Raw genomic sequence first — 22,005 nt, 5'->3', positions numbered from 1 at the left:
TGTTTTGGGGTTTTTTGTACATGTAACACCGTCATGAGCAATCAAAGCCAGAGTTCCCCTCTTCACCATAAAAGGAGCATTTCGTTAGTCACTGACGGCAGGTAGTTACTCAACACATCCAAACTCCAGCCTATATAACAGCTTCTCACAGCACTGAGACACAAGTTGCACACAACGAGGAAGCATGAAGACTTTGACTCTGAGCATTCTGCTTGGCCTGGCAGTGGCAGTTTACTGCATGCCAGTATCTCAGATTACTGGGCAAGATGAAAGTTTTGCAAAGGTATGTGTACTTGGCTGTTTTTTATTTTTTGGCATAGGCTAGAGTGGACAAACGTTGTGATTATTTTAATTGTCCGTCCCATGTTGTTATTTGTCTTGTTTCTTGAGCTTAAACATGCTGACAGATATTTGAGTGTAAAGCTCTGAATATTTCTCTCTTCCAGAACTACCTGAAGAAATTCTTCAACCTCACAGAGGAGGAGGGTCCAGCTGTCAGAAGGGGCATCAGCCCGCTGAACAAGAAGCTGGCTGAGATGCAGAGATTCTTTGGTCTCCAGATCACCGGGTCTCTGGATGCTGACACTTTGGCCATGATGAAGAAGCCCCGCTGTGGGGTTCCCGATGAACAGGTCGCTCGTTTCTCCACTTTTGATAACAACGCTAAATGGAAGAAAAACAGCCTCACATACAGGTGAATGATCTAAAGACACAACATAACACACAACGTGAGAAAATGTGACCACACTAATGATTTTCTTGGATATTGTTGTGCTCTGCAGGATAGAGAACTACACACCTGACATGTCTGTGGCAGAGGTGGATGACTCCATAGACAAAGCTCTGCAGGTGTGGGCCAAAGTCACTCCACTGAGGTTCACAAGGATCTACAGCGGCATTGCTGATATTATGATCTCCTTTGGTCGCCGGGGTGAGTCTAAAAACACACTAAGTAATATAATCACTGAACGTTTTTATTGTATTATTGCACAAGACAGGATCATCCCACCTATCAGTCAGGAACACTAAGCTTTTTTAGTGTCTGTGTTTTGTTTGGCCAACCCTGAAACTACTATCTTCTAACAGCACATGGTGATTATTACCCCTTTGATGGCCCTGATGGCACTCTCGCCCACGCATTTGCTCCCGGTGATGGCATTGGAGGGGATGCCCATTTTGATGAAGATGAAACGTTCACGTTCCGCTCAAACACGGGTAAGTTTGTTTACTTTTATGAACTGTGGTGTCCAAATTATTACTGTGTAGTGTGCGACCTGAGTTATCCTTAGCTGTAACCAATTGTCATTCTGTGTTTTCTACTTCAGGCTACGTCCTCTTTATGGTTGCTGCCCATGAATTTGGTCACTCTCTGGGCTTGTCTCACTCCAATGACCCCGGTGCTCTCATGTACCCAGTGTACTCATACAGTAACCCTGACACCTATATTCTTCCCCGGGATGACGTTAATGGCATCCAGTCCCTCTATGGTGAGTGCTAAATTCTTTTTTTGGTTTTATTCAATTAAAAATATTTGAGTTGACCAAAATCTTAGAAGAGCCTGTGCATAAATAATTTTACAACTTACAACAGTGTGATATTTATTAAATTACTTCCAGGTCCAAATGAGGATATCATTGTACCTGGACCTACAGCCCCCACTACTCCTGATGCCTGTGATTCAACGATGGTTTTGGATGCTGTTGCCACACTGCGAGGAGAGATGCTCTTCTTCAAGGACAGGTATCACAAAATAAATGCATGAATACCTGAGCTACTGAGATTTGCTGACTGATCATTTACATTAATGTACATTTTCTGTGTGTCTTCACAGATTCTTCTGGCGCAACCACCCTCAGAGCAACACACCTCAGCAAACTCTCATCACAAATTTCTGGCCCGATGCCCCTGTTGACATTGATGCTGCTTATGAGAGCCAACAATCAGACCGTGTCTTACTTTTTAAAGGTATGCTTTCTCAGTGTCCACCTAATGCAGCACTCCTTTGAAGTCAGCATTTTTGTGCCTTTACATAGCTTTACTATAAAGTCTACTTCTTATTTGTTCACAGATCAGCAGGTGTGGGCTTTCAGCGGCTATGATCTTGTAAGTGGCTATCCTAAACCAATATCCAGCTTTGGTCTGCCTAAAAAAGTGAAGAAAGTTGATGCGGCCCTCTATGACGAACAAAGTGGGAAGACTCTGTTCTTTGTAGGCAGTGAATACTACAGGTGTGTTCCACTAAGACCTGAGAAAATTAGGCAACTGATTTTCATACAGCAGCTTACAAGTTGTATTACAAATGTTAGATGAATCTAAATACATTTTTCTTTTCCCAGTTATAATGAGGCCACAAAGAAGATGGATAAGGGATTCCCCAAACAGGTGGATGAGACCTTCTTGGGAATGACCTCCAAAGTGACTGCAGCTCTGCAGCAAGGAGGTGAGCAGCAATTCAGGCTTGAAGACCACTGAAACGAGACAATGATATCTGTTTTTGATATTTCTGTTTTTATCTTTTGAGTTTACATGTAATGAATGATTGCTATTTTAACATGTTTAAAAATCCCTCTGGTCTGTTATGCAGCACTAACATGTAGCATCTCTGTTCTGCAGGGTACACCTACCTCTACAGTGGACCACAAATGTTTGAGTACGCCATGTGGAGCGGGAGGCTGTACCGTGTGCTGAGGAACAGCTACTTCTTGCCCTGCACCAAATACTAGAAAAGATTTTGAATGCTAAGGCACAGTAAAAAAAAAGAAAAGAAAGAAGAGTAACTGTGTCAATATATTTTTGGATATTTAATTTTATTGTTAAAAAGTTAACAGCAGCGTATGTACTTAATACTGTTATTGTTATGTTAACTTTATTAAGCTTTACCATAACTTTTTATTTTGTTTTATTTATGTCACACTCATTATTTAATTTTTCCGTTCGCTAATTGTTGTTGTTGTGTTTTGACCTATTTATGTACACAAAAGGTCAAATGGAGTACAGTAAAAATAAATTGACATCATCAATAAGCACATTTTAAATGTGTTACTGTTGTGTTACAATGTTACAACCATAGGTGGATAAAGTACACACACTGGTAACTCAAGTATAAGTACAGATCTTCCTGCAAAAGTTGAAGAACTGCTTCTTTACTCAAGTAATAGTATCGTATTTTTCGGACCATAAAGCGCACCGGATTATAAGGCGCATTAAGCAAACAAAGCAGTCATATAAGTCAAACTTTACTCAACTCATTCTTCTTGCTTCCTCCACTTCCGTACCATTGAATCATTAATACTGAATTCTGTCGCAGCTGCTCTATTCCCGTGTTGTTGCAGTATATTAATGACTAACCTCGTATTGTGGATGGATTATCTCAGTTGTTCTCCTGACTGAAGTTTGGTCCGTTTACAGCATTCTGCCATGCCATTGCATTTGTCCCTAACCATCAGGAACCCTCACGTTAACTTTTATCGAGTGGAAAAAAGTTAGCGTTCATCCTCCAGCTTCACTGTGTTTATGTTATGCTAACATAGCTGTGTCGCTAGCGATCATGTTGCACATCATTATATACCAGCTAGCCCAACTTCAGTAACCCTACAAACGCCACTGCTGTTTAGTTTTCTGTCTTCATTTATGTTTGAAGTGATAGCAGAGCTGTACGTTTGAATTTTTTCAGAAATCTCTCATTCAGAACATGCTATATCATGTTTAGGTGGAAGCTAGCGAGCTAACTTCCTGCTAACTTCTAACTCCATTAAATTTACTAAATTCTGTTTTCATGGATGCCTGGATGTTAAACTTAATTGTTACACCTGGTAAAGCAGCAACACTGATCATTTTATTAAAGATGAAAGAATTTAGACAGTTTTTAACTCTCACTGATGCCGCAGTGTTTGTTTGACTTTGGGACCTGAAATGGACGGAGTTTAGGACCCAGATTACTCTGCGAGGCTCCTGACTACAGTAGTCATAATGCTCCGACAATCCATTAAGCCTGTGGCTTCGTAGTTTAGCAAAGTCGTACTAAAATGTTTTTTGACAGATTTTTGAGCGCTTTGTACCACATAAAATCGGTTTGAGGTCAGTAAGCACAACCAGAATTCATACATAAGGTGCACCGGATTATACGGAGCCCCGCAGGGGACATGGGAGAAAAAAAAAAATTAAGACGGACTTTTGTGAGATCTCGCAAAACAAACTCAGGATCTCGCAAAAGTTTTGCGAGATCTCGCCAAAGTTTTAGCCGCATTCTTCGGAGGCCGCCAGCTCGAAGCCAACCAACTACATTCACGCCTCAAAATATCTTAAAAGTGTATTTTGTGACCCAGAAAGAGTAATATTACAACTAAGTAGCTGCCGCCATTGTTGGAATTCAACTTTTGTGAGATCTCGCAAAAGTTTTGCGAGATCCCGAGTTTGTTTTGCGAGATCTCGCAAAAATTTTGCGAGATCCCGAGTTTGTTTTGCGAGATCTCGCAAAAGTCCGTCTTAATCTTTTTTTTCTCCCATGTCCCCTGCGGGGCTCCGTAGGATTATATGGTGCACTGTCGATTTAAAAAAATAAAAAATAAAAAATTAAAGGACTTTAAATGGTAAATGGACTGGTTCTTATATAGCGCTTTTCTACTCTCACTGAGTACTCAAAGTGCTTTCTACATCTGGTGCATTCACCCGATCATACCCATTCACACAAGCACATTATCTAAGGTTTTTAGTGCTTCTATCTGACATTCACTCGAATTCACACTCCAATGGATGCATCAGGGGGCAACATGGGGTTAGTATCTTGCCCAAAGATATTTGGCATGTAGACTGGAGGAGCCTGGGATCAAACCACCAACCCTCTGGTGAGTAAATGACCCGTGATTTTTAGCTAACTGAAACACAGTTGGTCATATTATAATAAAATTCCACAACAGAAAAGAATACAATTTGTATTTTAACTTGGAATTAAATTCTTAGGAATGTAGGGTAGCAGAACAAGTAGAATAAAAGTAAAATACAAGAGATAAATGATTCTAAAAAAAGCCTGCACTAGAGTGCCTCTTTTGTTCAAGCAGCCTTTGAATAACACAACGTTAGCATACTTTGTTTTGTTTTAAATGTTGCTTCACAATATGCAAAAACAGAACTTCAGCAGTGACAGCACAGTGATATAGTGGTTAGAGCTATTGCCTCACAGCAAGAAGGTTATATTTTTAAATCCATCCTGGGATCTTTTCCCTTTGTAGGTACTTCAGATTTCTCCCAACAGCCCAAAGACATGCATGTAGTTGGGTTAATTGGTGATGCTAAATAGGTATGAATGACTCTGGTGAAGCCTGACACTGGACTAGATAAGTAGACAAAATACAGCAGCTGCACCTTCGACTTACAGATATATGTAGCAAACTACACTGAAAGAGTTGGTGTTTATAGATGCACAGTGACAGGAAACAACTCACCTCAAATATCTTAAACCTAAAGTAATGAGCTGTTTTGATAATGCAGTTATACAAATAGAGATATTTCTGTAAAAATGTAGGAAGTGATAGTCAGAAAATAAAGAAAAATGGTAATAGTAAAACTATCTGCGAGTTTTACACCTGAAACTATTACAGCTTTGTGCTAATGGATAATGGTGACTTTAGCATATTCTTATGCTTAATATTTAGCGTATATAAAAAATAAAATAATTATCACATTTAACCCTATAGCTTTAGCTAGTACACAAGCATGCTAACGCTTGCTAATTTGCACAAAACACAAATGATATGTCAGCATTTTGATGTGATGAGGGAAGGTCACAGGATCACCAAAAATATTACAAGTCATTCTGAGTACTTTTATTCGAATTAAGTTCTAATTATTTCATAATGGAAGTGGCTGAACTACAGTAAAATCATATAAAAAATATCATATTAACTATTGAGAGAAAAATTCAGAAAATATCAGCTTTGATTTTGAATACCGTGATCATTAGTTCATTGGTCTCAGCTTACATAGTTCACAAGTAAAAACAAAGATTTATCAAAGATTTCTAGTTCTTAGGTTTTGTTCCTGTGCCCCTGATGTTAAGTGTAGGTTTAATTCTGTCATGTTTATTTTCTTGCTCCCTAGTTGTGTCTCATGTCGCAGTTTGTTACTCCTGTCCCTGTGCGCCGTGTTTGTCCTATTCAGTGTCAAGAGCGTGCCTCTGCGCCTGTCGTGTGTTTCCTCTTTTATTTTGATAGTTCCTGTCCTGTGTGCAGTGTGTCTGATTTTGCTTCCCTTGTCTCATTAGGTCTTATTTGTCCCAGCTGTGTTGCCACCTGTTCCCAATCGTCTCATTGTCCTGCTTGTGTATTTAAGTCCTTTGTTTCTCTGTTAGTTGTTCCATTGTACCCTTACTGTGCTGTGTTTTTTCCTCTGAGCTCCCTGTGATCCTCGTCCTTAGTCTCTAGTTTTCAGGTTTCTAGTTTTCTAGCTTCCTAGTGTTAGTGATGGCCAAATGAAGCTTTCTGAATCATTGAAGCTTGTGTTCATTACTCAAAGCTTTTCAACACAGTCGTCTTTGGTGACATCTGGTGGCCAAAAATATGAAGAGCAGCTTGAATCCACAAAATAAAATGAACTGCTTCATTATGACTGCCCATGCTACAGAGTGGAGTTCACAGTTGTTAGGTTTATGTTGGCACAAACCTGTTGCTGACTGAGACGAGCGCTGTTCCTGCCGCTCGAACCCCAGTCACTCTCAGTCAGCTCCCCTGTAGCACTGCCTTTTATTGTGGTTACATGAATATGCATAGGTTCCTTAACATATGACATCTTACACATTGTGAACAAAGAGTACCTCGTCTGTGTGTAGTGTAGGTATGTGTGTGTGTGTGTGTCAAGATGTGACCCTGTGAATGATCTGCTGGCGCCCGTGAGTCCAACAGTTCACCTAAACAGACACAGAGTAGGTGTCCTCCTATACTATAAATCAGAAAAAGAAGGTACGACCTCTCTCATGACCTTAGGATGTGTGTGTATGCCAGAGTGCTCTGGAACGCACACAGAGTCTTTGTAGACTACTAAGGATCAGACATCCTGTCATTATACAATCGATTAAATACCTCTAAGCATATATGATTATATGTTTCTAAGCAAAAATAACAATCCAACAATATAACTCTGACAGCAGATCTATCTGATGTTGGGCCACCGTTGTGTTGCTTTGAACATGTATTTTTGGGGGTGAAGAAATTGTTATGTTTATTTGTTTAATAAATAATTTTCATCAATAAACTTTCCTTGTGCCACGGTGTGGTCTTCCTTTGCTTGTGACTTCTTGATGTTGGTAAATACAATAGATTAAAATTGCATATAATATACATATAAAAATGCACAACTCATTATGGAGTATGCTTCTGTTGTGACCAAAATCAACTCAAAATACTCAGACAGAACCTCCTTCCACCCTGGCTGGCTGCATATCTCTCAACAGAATAATCACTGGTTTGCTGTCTCTCACCATCAAAAAACTCCACAAATCCCGCAAATGATTCACTTCCTTATAAACCACCGAATCAAGAACCAAAGCATTTAATGAAGCTTTTTAATGACGTCACTGATCACGTGACTCTGGCCAAATGAATCAACTGCATGGTCTTCGTCCAAGTCTCCGGTGATCAGAATGGGAGGCTCCCTGTCAACATTCACTACTCCTCCAATCTCCAGCTCACCACCTTCTCTGCTGTTTGAATCCCAGGCCTGCAGCGGCGGCTCGCGACGAACGAAGAAGGATGGTGAAGTGAACAATACAATACAACTTCATTTCTATAACACATTAGAAATCTTGCCTTTCCCTCTAGTTAATATTTCTTTTATGACTTTATATCATGCACTTTTATGCTCATTTAAATTCTTGTTTGCTCTGTACCTGTTGCTTTCCTATGTATCAGTGACAGTTATCTTCTTGCATACGTAGTACTTGCTTTGGTCCTATTTCTATTATCCTCCTCCTATACTCTCTTACTTGTTAAGCAACTTGGCATACCCTTGGTTTTTAAGTGTGCTTTATAAATAAAGTTTATTGTTGTTATTATTATTATTATTATTATTATTATTATTATTATTATTATTTAAAGACCAGAGGTACACCAAAGTGCTTCTAAATACAATAGTGGGAAATAAAAATAAAATTACATAAAATTAAAGGATAAATCAGCAGTCTAATGTAATGCAAATCAGTTTAACAAATGCAATAGTTATCAGCTTCTTCTAATTCAGGAGAATAATGCAAACTAAAACTACATAATAATTCACAATCTTTAGTTAGGGGTATAACATGGCATAAAATAATATTATAATCTAACAGATGCAATAGTAAAGTGCAAAAAACACTACCAGATGAAACAAAGCACTAATTAATCGGCAATGCTAAGTTAAATAAATAAGTTATTGATCGTAATTTAAAAGATCAAATAATTCAGACACGGGAATATCAACTGGAAGATTATTCCGGTAATATAATAATATAAGTTAAGATTGCATATAGGTGCAATTGCAAAGTACAATGAATACTACCTAATAAAAACTCTAACTAGCCAGGAATGCTAGCCTTTGGAGATCCCTAAAAAAGACATCCACCTTGGTCCCTAATGGACATAAATGTCCATTCCCCAAAAAGTGCAATAAAAATATTATATATTAATATTTTTTCCACTTTAAATTGGTCAGTCTTTTAAAACTACTTCTCCCTGAAATATTCATATAAAGTTTTAATTATATTTTCGTTGTTTTAACCCTTTAAATCCCAGTTTTACTTCATGAGCGCCCTGTTTTTTTAGCCCCCAAAAACAAAAAAATTCAATATTTAAAAAAAATAACATTTGAAGTAATATTTGATTGTTATTATAATTAGGCCTTTAGATGGGTCAAAGATTGGCACCAAAATTCATTTTGACCTGCCATTATTTTTTTTGCAGGAGCACATTAAAAAATGCATGCCTAAGGACAATTCCCCAAAAAGTGCAATAAAAATATTAAATATTAATTTTTTTTTTCACTTTAAATTGGTCAGTCTTTTAAAACTACTTCTCCCTGAAATATTCATATAAAGTTTTAATTATATTTTCGTTGTTTTAACCCTTTAAATTACAAAAAAACTAAAAAAAAAACTAAAAAACTAAATATTTTCCCAAAAAAACATTTGAAGTAATATTTGATTGTTATTATAATTAGGCCTTTAGATGGACTAAAGATTGGCACCAACAGTCATTTCGATCGCCTTTTTTTTTTTTTTTCAGGACCAGAAAATGGTCTCCAGGCGGCAAATGCTCCTCCTCTAGGCCGAAATAAGTGCATGTTGCCGGGGTAAGTCGCGACGATCACCGGGGCACGATCACCGGGGACTGCTTTTTCCAGCCCACACGTCCGATACCACGTGACAACAAATACGTCATTTCCTGTTGACTAAAAAAAAAAATGCACCCTCTCATGGTCCTAGGGACCAAAAAATGGTCCCGCCCGATCAGCGGGCGAAGCCACTGCTGCACGCCGGAAATGAGGCTTCATTTCCGGCAGGTCTGTCCAAGCAGCCCGCTGTTTTCCAGCAGAGGTCAAATGTGAAGCAAGGGCGCCACCCGGTGGACAAATAAAAAAATTACAACTCTAAGGCCTGTAGTCCAAAACGAAACCTAAGCTGGAAACCTGACGATCCCTTTGACCGTAATTTTTCTGGCGTGAAAAATAGCGTTTATAATGGGTTTCAATGTGGACATTTTTGTCCAAAGGGACTAAGGTGGATGGATTTCTGTAACTTAGCCATTTTAGGCTGATTTAATGAATTGACACCACAATTAAAAAAAATAAGTAAAAAAAACATTCTTTGACAAATTTGGCTATATTCCACTCAACACAGTGAAGATGGTTTAAAATTAAAAATGCAAAAGACAATAAATGTCCCTAAGGACATCTGAGGGCTAGATTAACCCTTTAAGACCTACCATAGAACCAAGTCCGCCAGAGCTTATATTATATTTTTACATGCTGTGGAGCCATTTTTGGGAGCATTTCAAGTTGCTGTACATCAATACAACCATTATAGCCCAAATTTTAATAATATGTCTGCATTAAGTGCATAGTAAACTACATAAACAGAAAAGTGCAATAAACTACAAAAAGATTGAAAATCGTTTTTGTTTTTTTAACATATATTTCTAGTTAGAGAAATTTAAGAGGCTTATCTCTCAAAACTGTAAATACAAAAAAGTTGCACAAAATAGTTTCCCACCACAGGAAATTTATTTTGAGTGTCTTAATAGGTTTATTTTTGAAATACACCAATTTTTATACACTGCAGGAAAAATGAATATAAATATAAAAACTACAGGCAGACGTTGTTTTATTACAAGAGACAAACAGACCTGTCACAGCTATAAATGAACTTAAAGTACCTGAGTTTCCCACTGTGTTCTTCGCCTCCTACAGCTTTAGACAAAGGGGAGAAGCAATTTTAATACATAAAGATATTAATTTCTCAGTACTCACATTTATAGATCCAGAGGGTAGATTCCTAATCATTAAATTATCTATACTTAACAAAAAGCTATGTAAGTACATAGCTTCTTCCACTTTTTTTTAGTGCACTCTCTGAACACCCAGATTGCGCACTTCTTGGGGCAACCTCAACTTTGGACTACATGAAGAAATGGATAGGCTCAATACAGCAGGAACTCAGCACAATTTGCGGTCCACAAATATAATAATCAGACAGTAGATGAGCGACTTTGGTCTTGGCGACGCATGGCGCTCCCTTCACCCCAACTATAAGGAATATACTTTCTTCTCATATGTCCATCACTCCTACTCTCATCACGATTATTTTGTAGTCAGCAGCTCACTGTTGAGTGACATTTCAGACACTGAGATACACCCTATAGCTGTCAGCGATCATGCTCCTCTGTCGTTAACACTAATACATCAGAAGAACATTCCACCAAGTAAAAACTGGAGATTAATACATCATTGCTCAAAGATGAAGAATTTATTCAACATTTTATAAAAGGAGTGGACTTTATATTTAGACTATAATGACGTTGGAACATCAACATCTGTTCTCTGGGAAGCAGGGAAAGCTGTGATGAGATGTAAAATAATTTCTTTCTCATCACATAAAAAGAAAAAAAAAAAAGAATATTCAGGAATTAGAAAAAAACCCCAAAATCTTTAGAAGAAGACTACGTGTCCCATCGGGAACAGGAAATGCTGAACAAAATACACAAAACAAAACTAGAATTAAATGAAATTATGAATAACAAAACCCTCAATTCTTAGTACAGAGACTTCGCTTGCAAAATTTTGAACACCAGGGCCGTGCAGAGATGTTGAAAGGGGTGGGTGCTCAAAGTTAAAAAGGGGCACATAGAACCAGGGTGAAGAACAACAACACACATTCATCAAGAATCTAATATGGAATCTCATCACACTATATCACTGTCATCAGGGCTGCCACGATTAGTCGACTATCAAAATCGTCGACGACTAATTTAATAGTCGACGCGTCGTTTGAAGCTTTGTAAGATCCCAAGAGACGCAGGAATAAGTAGCAGGATTTAAGAGTGTAATAACGGACTGAAACAGAAGATGGCAGCACTGCATGTACAAGGATGCCAGCTGCCGTTAAACCCCGAAGAAGAAGAAGCTGTGTCCCACAATTCATAGCGCAGCCCAGCTCAGTTTCCAACAATGGCAGCAGCTAGTTAGTTTTAATATTACTCTTATTATTCTTTCTGGGTCACAAAATAAACGTTTAACATATTTTCATAAACTTCACCGAAACTATCTGCAGATTTCATTAAAATTTAGTGAAATATCATCTTGTCTTTATTTTTAGTTAGCACAGACCTTAAACACTTAAAGATGTAAGCTAATGATAGTTATATAAGAGCAGATGCTGCTGGTGCAATAAGCTGTACGTTTTACGTCCATTTGATGCATGATCTGATTAGTCAACTAATCAAAAATAATCAGTGACTAGTCGACTATCAAAATAATCGTTTGTGGCAGCCCTAGGTACAATGTTGCTGTTGAGGGGTTGCTGCTGCTCCTGCTGCTGATAGTGCTGAAGGGCAGGGCTGTTTTGATCTGAGACTGTAGACATTAAAGAATCCATAGGAGAGATGGTAGCTGATTACAGTTTTTCTTGATTGCTTAAACACATTTCTTGAAACTATGCCTCGTATTCCCAAAACAGTAAACACAAATCCATAACGTCTCACCCAATTTCCCAAACACCGTATTGTTAGGTCAAAATGAAGCTCTATACTCAAAACCAATCACTCTTGCTGAAAAACCAAACTTTGCCACAGACAGCATTCACAAGGCCCCAAACACACACATGACAACATAATCTTACACATTGGTGCAATAAATGTAAAACAATATTCCCCAAACTGCCAAGTTATGTTCCTTGTGGTTCTTCCCCTCAAAAACCTTTTCAAATCATGAACAAAAAAGATGAAACCAATGTAGATACAGTGGCACATTTTTATTCATGTACCATACAGTATAACACACACCAAAAACATTAGTCCACCTCAGCATCCTGTCTGTGGTCTGGGTCAGGCCAGAGAATCTCATCCACATCACAGGCTATATTGGCCCTAGCCAGGCAGCGGGGTTAAAATCCTCATGCATGCCTGATCCACACTGGCATGCATATACTGATATGTCAAGGTAGGCATCTTCCATGGCCTGGAGGAGGTGCACATGGACATATGGTTCTTTGTCGTACACTTTCCACCGCCATGCCCAAAATACTCCTCTATCAGGTTTAGAAACGGAGAGTATGAAGGCAGAAAGATGTTAGAACACCAGTCATCAACCATAGCAATGCGATGGAAGCTAATGTAATCCCAAACAACAACGCAGTGGGACTGCTCTGATTTGTGCTGGTTCCCTGCAGTCCCGCTGGAACATATGTTATCTCAGACTATCAAGAAAAGCAATGAGAAGCATAGCGTTATAGGGTCCTAGAATGGCATGGCAGTGGAGTAACCCTCGTTGGCTGATGGCTGCGCACAGAGTGACATTCCCTCCTTGCTGACCAGGGACATTTACAATAAGCCAATGGGCAATTATGTTCCTTTACCTCCACCTCCTCCTCATTCCCTGGTGTCCTAGACCTCCTCGTCCTCCTCAAACTCTTGCTTTGCATGTCTTTGGATCCATTGTTTCAAACCTGAATGAGCTGACTTTTGTCTATCCATCAAAGTTTCTGATTGGTGTGTGATACATTTTGACTCCTAGTGTTTCCACTTTGTTACAGTTTTTCTCGAAAACTCTATTGTTTGAACCAAAGTCTCAGTTGCCTGAACCCACTTATTGAATCAGTCACTCTTTTGGCAAAACCATAAGCACTTTTCACCTGTTTAGACACATCTTGTCAACATATTATCATTGTGATGCACCTGTGTTGCATAATGGTGAGCACTGGTGGCAAAAGTCAAACACAATTAACGCTCAGGTGTCACCGGTTGAACACAACTCAAAATTTATCACACTTGTGGCTAATGATGTAAGGATACATATAAGCCAGATCACTGGTTTGTGAGGCACTACAATGGTTAGAAATCCAAGAAGAGGAGTTCGTATGAGAGGAGGTCAAGGTGGTCAGCGAGGACAAAGAACAGTAATATCAGATGAAATCAGAGCTACTGTGATTGTCCATGTTCTTGTCCATAGTATGACAATGAAGGAGGCCAGACTAAGGGTACAACCAAACAGTAGATTCACTGTGTCTACCATGATCCGAAGAGCACAGGTAGTTACCTTTTTCGACATCATAGTATGTAAATGTTGACAACAATTACATATGTACAATGACTGTACTACATACTTTACCACAGTAAACATGTTTCAGTACATCACTGTGCCAGTGTACTGTAGTTTTGTAATGGATGGTTAGTCTGACTGTTTGCAGGCCTATTCCATGTATGTATTTTTGTAAGTGCATGCTCTGTTTTTGTAGAGTTGAAAGCTGATTAACCACCCTTTAATTTTTAATTTGTCACGTCTTGAACCTTTTCATTTAAATTTTACTGATGTACCTGGAGAGGTGTGAGACATGTTTATGTACTGGCATCACCTTTATGCAATGAGATGACAGGAAAAGTGATGTAACTACCATCACAGAAGACAGATGCATCTATAGGCGTTGGGATCCCTGGCCACTGCTCCCCAATCTAGTATAAGCAGTTGCACACTGCTGAGATCTTACATAGATGGGTGTTCCTGATAGTAGGTAGATGAAAGAGCAATCAGATATAAGAGATCCAGACTGTCCTCTTCTGTTAAAACCAGCAAAAATATGTTAAAGAGTAATAATAAAACAACAACAAGCTGCAGCCAACATAAAGTGGAAAAGACTGCTTACACCTTCATATGGGTTTGGGAGAATATATTTACTTTTTAAAGATTGTGTCCAAAGATGTTTTACACAAGGTTTATGTAAAGCGGCCTACTTGGGTTTGAAGCACAGTTCGTCAGTTCTAAATAGGAACTTGAATTAGAAGTTTAGTTCCCCGTTTGGACTTTGGTCATTATTTTCACGTTGTAGAATACAACAAGGTTGGTGATAAGTTGGTAAGGTGGTCAGTGAAGACGTGGTTGCATTAGTAAATGGGTCAAACAGAGAGCTCTCTAAACAGGATTGTGACCCATTTATCTATTTTAAACCTTCAGATTAAGAACATTGTGATGGAAATGAAAAAACACTAGCAGGTATGGATTAATTCAAATACATTTCATCTATGTAGCGGTGCACTGACAGCAGCCATCATTCCGCAGTTTTAAAATTTACTTTAAAGAATTTTGTATGGCTATGTGTGAGTGCTGTTATTATTTCACACATAGAAACAGAACATCATTGCGTGAGAACCAGTCTAAACCAGACAGGCTTCCTGCTTACGCTTTGATGTAATACAAAATTACACATCTCTAGTACAAGTGGTTGCAGAATCAACTGTTGTCACCAACTTGACTATTTGTCATCAAAACGGTGCTTTAAGTAAAGTAGTCATGTAGTTTATCACACTTCCCATGGAAATGTTGTCATCCATAAACAAGAAAATACTGACATTAATCTCTGCTTTTCTAAAATAACTATTATATTTTATTATTATATGTGATAATGTAGATACAACGAGGAACAAAGGTTGATGGAGGGATCACCAATGTCTGTTGAGGAGCAGTGGCCAGAGATCCCAACGCCTATAGATGCTGCTGTCTTCTATGATGGTACTTACATCACTTTTCTTTTAGAGCCCTTTAAAATGTCAATTTCTCATAAAAAGAAATTCAATCCAACAAAATTTACAGTACATTTACACTAACACTTCATAGTTTTCTGCTCCTTTGCTGTTTGACTCTCAGATTAATAGAATATCTTCACTAACTGTGATTGGAAAATACTTGCATATAGACATAGAGTAAAAAAAAAAGATGTAAGGTATAAAGGTTTATAACCAAGGCAGTACTATCCAAGGTACTTAAACCTTTTCATTATGAATACTTTTGAATGCACTGTACACAGACAGTCCTTGCCCCATACAGCAAACACAGTTTGCCACAATACATTTTAAGTTTCAAATTCTAAATGAATATTGATTTCCCCACAGGATCTGTGCACTTCTTCAAAGGAAACTTGGACTACAAATACGACTCCAACTTCAAACGTGTGCACTCCATCAGTCGTGTTAATGAGCTGTTGGAATGTGAAGTGAAGGAAGGCAATGAAACAGTGACAGAGAGGAGATAAGTGAAGTAATGCTTTCCCTGGAGCTTGACGGTGCTGTGCATGCATACACAAACTTTTACGTCCAGTAATAACCACAATTTACAGAAAATAGAGAAGTGGTTAGTGTGTGGTTAGTCTTACCTCAGTGTGTAATACAGTGATGTAACATTGGAATTTGTACAGTTTTCATGATTTGAAATGTGTGTTTTAATCTATTTTTGCTGCTAATTTTAATTTTTAAATCTCTCTATACAAACATCAACATGTGATATAGAGCTATTCAGCCAAACGTAACATTTATTTTAAGCTCGTGTCGTTCCATCAGAGGGATTTATTTTTTACTTAGCAAAGAAAATTTGATATTTTCCTGATTAAAAAACATCTTTGCTTTTATGTTGAAACATATTCACTGTGTGTGTGTGCGTGCGTGCGTGCGTGTGTGCGTGCGTGTGTGCGTGCGTGCGTGCGTGCGTGCGTGCGTGCGTGTGTGCGTGCGTGCGTGTGTGTGTGTGTGTGTGTGTGTTTGTGTGTGTCTTTTTACTGCTGTTGCCTAATTTACCTGAGGCTGAACGTTACTTTATGAAGTCAAAACTCTTCATCCCTGTGTCCAGTATTGTGTAACACTGACACAAAGTGTTTTGGGATAATTACAGGTAAGGTGGAAAACACCCACCTGCAGTTGACTCACAGAAAAAAAACAACTTTCCAGTTTCCAACACGTTATGCGGTTGGGCACGATTGAATGTGTAGAATAAACTGACTTTAATGTTTCTGGTAAATGGACTGATTCTTATATAGCGCTTTTCTACTCTCCTGGAGTACTCAAAGTGCTCTATACAACATGCCTCATTCACACCCACTCATACAAGCACTTCTAAACACAAGTGCAAACTAATCTGCATTCACACACATTCACACTCCGATGAATGCATCAGAGGACAATTTGGGGTTAGTATCTCAAGGATGCTTGGCACGCAGACTGGGGAAGCCAAGAATCAAACCACCAACCTTCTGATCAGTAACTGATCTGCTCTGCCATCTGAGCCACCCCACTGATAACATTAACACTTCACTGTAGCAATTTCAAGACTTCAGGTAGTAAAGTGAATCTGATCTTGTCTTGGCTCTGTGTGAGGCACACGTTTAAAGTACATGTTGTGCATTAAGGACAGGGTTTTCAAGAACTTCAGCTAATAGACTTCAGCTTGGTCCACGGGTTTGTTCCACGCACCTCAAAAGGTGGCTCATTGTAGAAGATGTGGTTGCACAATTGTAACAGAAATGGTGGCAATGTCAACATTAATCATCCTTTCCTGTATGTGATGTGCAGCACTTGAAACCCTCCATGACCAATTCCTGGCAAAATACTTCTTTTCATTTGGAATCATGTTGGATCGTGCAAAAACCAAAGTGTTCATAGTGAAAAAAAACCTTCCAATTCCTCAATGCAGTGTTTGACAGAATATTAAATTTATGTTAACACATCCATTACAAGAAAACACAGGTGAAAGTGTTTAATGAGACAAGAACTGTTCTGAGATTATTAAGTCCAGATACCAAATACCACTGAGAAAATATGAAAGAAAACTAGAAACTAAGTTTTAAATAATAACAGCTAAGCTAAAAGAAGGAAACCAGCTTTGAACCCTATATTAAAATGAAGTGAATCAACAACAACAACAATAATAATAATTGTGGAAAAAACACACAAAGAAAATCTTCAAATATGTGATTAAATCTGCTTTAAATCAGCTATGAGGTCAATTCTGGAAAAGGAAAAATGGACGCTTGTTTTCTTTGTTTGAGAGCTTGAAAATAGGAATAGTTTTACATTTTATTTCTAGAACTTTCATAAAGAGGGAAAACAACTTTAACCTGAGTTCACTGAGCTATATAAATCCAATCCATTATTATTATTATTATTATTATTATTATTATTATTATTATTATTATTATTATTATTATTAAAATCTGATAATTACATATTTGGGGCTGTTCTAATTATCTCATGAACAATTTCCTCTGCAAACTGCAACAATGATTCAACATCAGTGTTTTGGGGTTTTTTGTACATGTAACACCGTCATGAGCAATCAAAGCCAGAGTTCCCTTCTTCACCATAAAAGGAGCATTTCGTTAGTCACTGACGGCAGGTAGTTACTCAACACATCCAAACTCCAGCCTATATAACAGCTTCTCACAGCACTGAGACACAAGTTGCACACAACGAGGAAGCATGAAGACTTTGACTCTGAGCATTCTGCTTGGCCTGGCAGTGGCAGTTTACTGCATGCCAGTATCTCAGATTACTGGGCAAGATGAAAGTTTTGCAAAGGTATGTGTACTTGGCTGTTTTTTATTTTTTGGCATAGGCTAGAGTGGACAAACGTTGTGATTATTTTAATTGTCCATCCCATGTTGTTATTTGTCTTGTTTCTTGAGCTTAAACATGCTGACAGATATTTGAGTGTAAAGCTCTGAATATTTCTCTCTTCCAGAACTACCTGAAGAAATTCTTCAACCTCACAGAGGAGGAGGGTCCAGCTGTCAGAAGGGGCATCAGCCCGCTGAACAAGAAGCTGGCTGAGATGCAGAGATTCTTTGGTCTCCAGATCACCGGGTCTCTGGATGCTGACACTTTGGCCATGATGAAGAAGCCCCGCTGTGGGGTTCCCGATGAACAGGTCGCTCGTTTCTCCACTTTTGAAAACAACCTCAAATGGAAGAAAAACAGCCTCACATACAGGTGAATGATCTAAAGACACAACATAACACACAACGTGAGAAAATGTGACCACACTAATGATTTTCTTGGATATTGTTGTGCTCTGCAGGATAGAGAACTACACACCTGACATGTCTGTGGCAGAGGTGGATGACTCCATAGACAAAGCTCTGCAGGTGTGGGCCAAAGTCACTCCACTGAGGTTCACAAGGATCTACAGCGGCATTGCTGATATTATGATCTCCTTTGGTCGCTGGGGTGAGTCTAAAAACACACTAAGTAATATAATCACTGAACGTTTTTATTGTATTATTGCACAAGACATGACCATCCCACCTATCTCACCATCTCACCTATATTTTTTAGTGTTTTTTTTGTTTTGTTTGGCCAAGTCTAATACCACTATCTTCTAACAGCACATGGTGATGGTTACCCCTTTGATGGCCCTGATGGCACTCTCGCCCACGCATTTGCTCCCGGTGATGGCATTGGAGGGGATGCCCATTTTGATGAAGATGAAACGTTCACGTTCCGCTCAAACACGGGTAAGTTTGTTTACTTTTATGAACTGTGGTGTCCAAATTATTACTCTGTAGTGTGCGACCTGAGTTATCCTTAGCTGTAACCAATTGTCATTCTGTGTTTTCTACTTCAGGCTACGTCCTCTTTATGGTTGCTGCCCATGAATTTGGTCACTCTCTGGGCTTGTCTCACTCCAATGACCCCGGTGCTCTCATGTACTCAGTGTACTCATACAGTAACCCTGACACCTATGTTCTTCCCCGGGATGACGTTAATGGCATCCAGTCCCTCTATGGTGAGTGCTAAATTCTTTTTTTGGTTTTATTCAATTAAAAATATTTGAGTTGACCAAAATCTTAGAAGAGCCTGTGCATAAATAATTTTACAACTTACAACAGTGTGATATTTATTAAATTACTTCCAGGTCCAAATCCAGATCCCGTTAAGCCTGGACCTACAGCGCCCACTACTCCTGATGCCTGTGATTCAACGATGGTTTTGGATGCTGTTGCCACAATGCGAGGAGAGATGCTCTTCTTCAAGGACAGGTATCACAAAATAAATGCTTGAATACCTGAGTGAGAAATCTCTCATAGCAGAGCTGGCTTCTGACATTGGCTGATTGGTCATTTACATTAATTTACATTTTGTGCATGTGTTCACAGATTAGTCTGGCGCAAACACCCTCAGATCAGCACACCTATACAAACTCTCATCTCAGCTAACTGGCCCGATGCCCCTGTTAATATTGATGCTGCTTATGAGAGCCAAAAATTAGACCGTGTCTTACTTTTTAAAGGTATGCTTTCTCAGTGTCCACCTAATGCAGCACTCCTTTGAAGTCAGCATTTTTGTGCCTTTACATAGCTTTACTATAAAGTCTACTTCTTATTTGTTCACAGATCAGCAGGTGTGGGCTTTCAGCGGCTATGATCTTGTAAGTGGCTATCCTAAACCAATATCCAGCTTTGGTCTGCCCAAAACAGTGAAGAAAGTTGATGCGGCCCTCTATGACGAACAAAGTGGGAAGACTCTGTTCTTTGTAGGCAGTGAATACTACAGGTGTGTTCCACTAAGACCTGAGAAAATTAGGCAACTGATTTTCATACAGCAGCTTACAAGTTGTATTACAAATGTTAGATGAATCTAAATACATTTTTCTTTTCCCAGTTATAATGAGGCCACAAAGACGATGGATAAGGGATTCCCCAAACAGGTGGATGAGACCTTCTTGGGAATGACCTCCAAAGTGACTGCAGCTCTGCAGCAAGGAGGTGAGCAGCAATTCAGGCTTGAAGACCACTGAAACGAGACAATGATATCTGTTTTTGATATTTCTGTTTTTATCTTTTGAGTTTACATGTAATGAATGATTGCTATTTTAACATGTTTAAAAATCCCTCTGGTCTGTTATGCAGCACTAACATGTAGCATCTCTGTTCTGCAGGGTACACCTACCTCTACAGTGGACCACAAATGTTTGAGTATGCCATGTGGAGCGGGAGGCTGTACCGTGTGCTGAGGAACAGCTACTTCTTGCCCTGCTACTATAAGCCAGTTTTCTAACTTGTTTACAGAAGATTTTGAATGTTAAATAAGGCACAGTAAAAAAAATAAAGAGAAACTGTATCAATATAATTTTGGATATCTAATATTATTGTTGAACAATTACCAGCAGCTTATGTACTTAATTTTGTTTTTGTTATGTTAATCATTGCTTCATTGAGGTTCACCTTTTTATTTTGTTTTATTTATGGCACAGTCATTATGTAATTCTTTCACTCGCTAATTGTTTTTGTTGTGTTTTCAACTTTAATTACTGTGACTTTATGTATACAAAAGATCAAATGGAGTGCAGTAAAATTAAATTGACATCATCAATAAGCACATTTTAAGTATGTTACTGTTGTGTTACAATGTTACAACCAAAGGTGGATAAAGTACACACACTGGTAATGTAAGAATAAGTACAGATCTTTTATTTACAAAATACTGATGCAAAAGTTGAAGAAGTGCTTCCTTACCTCTCATATATAATCCAAGTATAAAAGAAAAAGTATCTCTTTGGAGTTATTTTTAGCTAACTTAAACTCAGTCATATTATAATAAAAATATACAATAGAAAGTTCTTACGAATGTAGAGTCGGTAGAATAAAAGTGATATAGAGATAAATGACTACTAAAATATTAGGGGTGCAACGATACACAAAATTCACGGTTCGGTTCGGTTCGATACTTTGGTGTCACGGTTCGATATTTTTTCGATACAAAAAAAATGTTCATGCCTTTTTAATTTGTCATTTATTAAAATTATAACTATATATTTTAACTCAAAAGTACAGTTTTTAAATTTAATGTTGCTGAAACAACAAAGTAATAAAATATATATATATATATATATCTGATTGAGGAATCACTCATCTTTGGAAAAGAGAGTTTATTACAGAGAAATGGCTCTTACCAAAATAAAAGCTATACGCTTCTTCTGGGCTATATTCTCAGCAGCATATTAAACATATCAGTTCCCCATGAGGAGAATCATGTGCTAACGGCTGTCTAAATGACTCGGGTAAAGTTTGTAGCATGCGTGCTTGATGTTTTTGTCTGCTTCCACTTGTCTTTGCACGAGGATGATGTTGGAGTAAATGTGCAGTCATATTCGTTGTGTTCCCACTAGTGCTGTCAGCGTTAATCTCGTTGAAATGACGTTAACGCCACAACACGGCAAGTTTACGAGCTACCGCGGATCGCCCCGTGCCTGGGGCTGGACAGCCAACACGTTAACGAGCTAACTGCGCTAACGCAGTAGTTCCCACCAATGTAATTGAGCATTGCACATCCGACATACTGTTTTACTTTAGTCCATGACGCGCTTACCTTCAGGGTCATATTTCACATGAAAACCAAAATAGTTCCAAACGCCAGATCTGAATGAGGGTGGGGGAGGTTCAATTTGCCATGTTGCAAGGAGAGCTAAACTTCTGTCTCGCTAGCTTGCCCTGCGCTCAGTGAATCTGCG

General features: G+C 38.6%; 2 protein-coding genes across 2 annotated transcripts; both read left to right on the top strand.

Moving 5' to 3' along the window:
- Window positions 1-149: 149 nt before the first annotated feature.
- LOC146565226 (collagenase 3-like) lies at window positions 150-3,026 on the top strand. The gene is made up of 10 exons (XM_085288211.1): window positions 150-283; window positions 447-694; window positions 783-931; window positions 1,087-1,215; window positions 1,326-1,487; window positions 1,617-1,740; window positions 1,832-1,965; window positions 2,069-2,228; window positions 2,337-2,440; window positions 2,614-3,026. The coding sequence occupies exons 1-10, from the start codon at window positions 185-187 to the stop codon at window positions 2,721-2,723; spliced, it is 1,419 nt and encodes a 472-aa protein (XP_085144337.1). The 5' UTR covers window positions 150-184; the 3' UTR covers window positions 2,724-3,026.
- Window positions 3,027-17,929: 14,903 nt separating this feature from the next.
- Window positions 17,930-20,945, top strand: LOC146565225 (collagenase 3-like). The gene is made up of 10 exons (XM_085288210.1): window positions 17,930-18,074; window positions 18,238-18,485; window positions 18,574-18,722; window positions 18,881-19,009; window positions 19,120-19,281; window positions 19,411-19,534; window positions 19,652-19,785; window positions 19,889-20,048; window positions 20,157-20,260; window positions 20,434-20,945. Exons 1-10 carry the CDS (start codon window positions 17,976-17,978, stop codon window positions 20,550-20,552), a joined length of 1,428 nt encoding a protein of 475 aa, XP_085144336.1. The 5' UTR covers window positions 17,930-17,975; the 3' UTR covers window positions 20,553-20,945.
- The last annotated feature ends 1,060 nt before the right edge of the window (window positions 20,946-22,005 follow it).

This window comes from Mchenga conophoros, linkage group LG10 (assembly GCF_057382185.1).
Source record: "Mchenga conophoros isolate Kocher_MC1m ecotype Shallow Benthic linkage group LG10, M_conophoros_male_GT1.1, whole genome shotgun sequence".
Lineage (NCBI taxonomy): Eukaryota > Metazoa > Chordata > Actinopteri > Cichliformes > Cichlidae > Mchenga > Mchenga conophoros.
Note: the sequence above shows the minus strand (reverse complement) of the source record. Positions and strands in the feature narration are given on the sequence as shown.

Coding starts and splice junctions, on each gene's coding strand:
- LOC146565226 (XM_085288211.1), top strand. CDS start 185: ATGAAGACTTTGACTCTGAGCATTCTGCTTGGCCTGGCAGTGGCAGTT. Junction 284..446: donor AAGATGAAAGTTTTGCAAAG/GTATGTGTACTT, acceptor TCTCTCTTCCAG/AACTACCTGAAGAAATTCTT. Junction 932..1,086: donor GATCTCCTTTGGTCGCCGGG/GTGAGTCTAAAA, acceptor ATCTTCTAACAG/CACATGGTGATTATTACCCC.
- LOC146565225 (XM_085288210.1), top strand. CDS start 17,976: ATGAAGACTTTGACTCTGAGCATTCTGCTTGGCCTGGCAGTGGCAGTT. Junction 18,723..18,880: donor GATCTCCTTTGGTCGCTGGG/GTGAGTCTAAAA, acceptor ATCTTCTAACAG/CACATGGTGATGGTTACCCC. Junction 20,049..20,156: donor GTAGGCAGTGAATACTACAG/GTGTGTTCCACT, acceptor TTCTTTTCCCAG/TTATAATGAGGCCACAAAGA.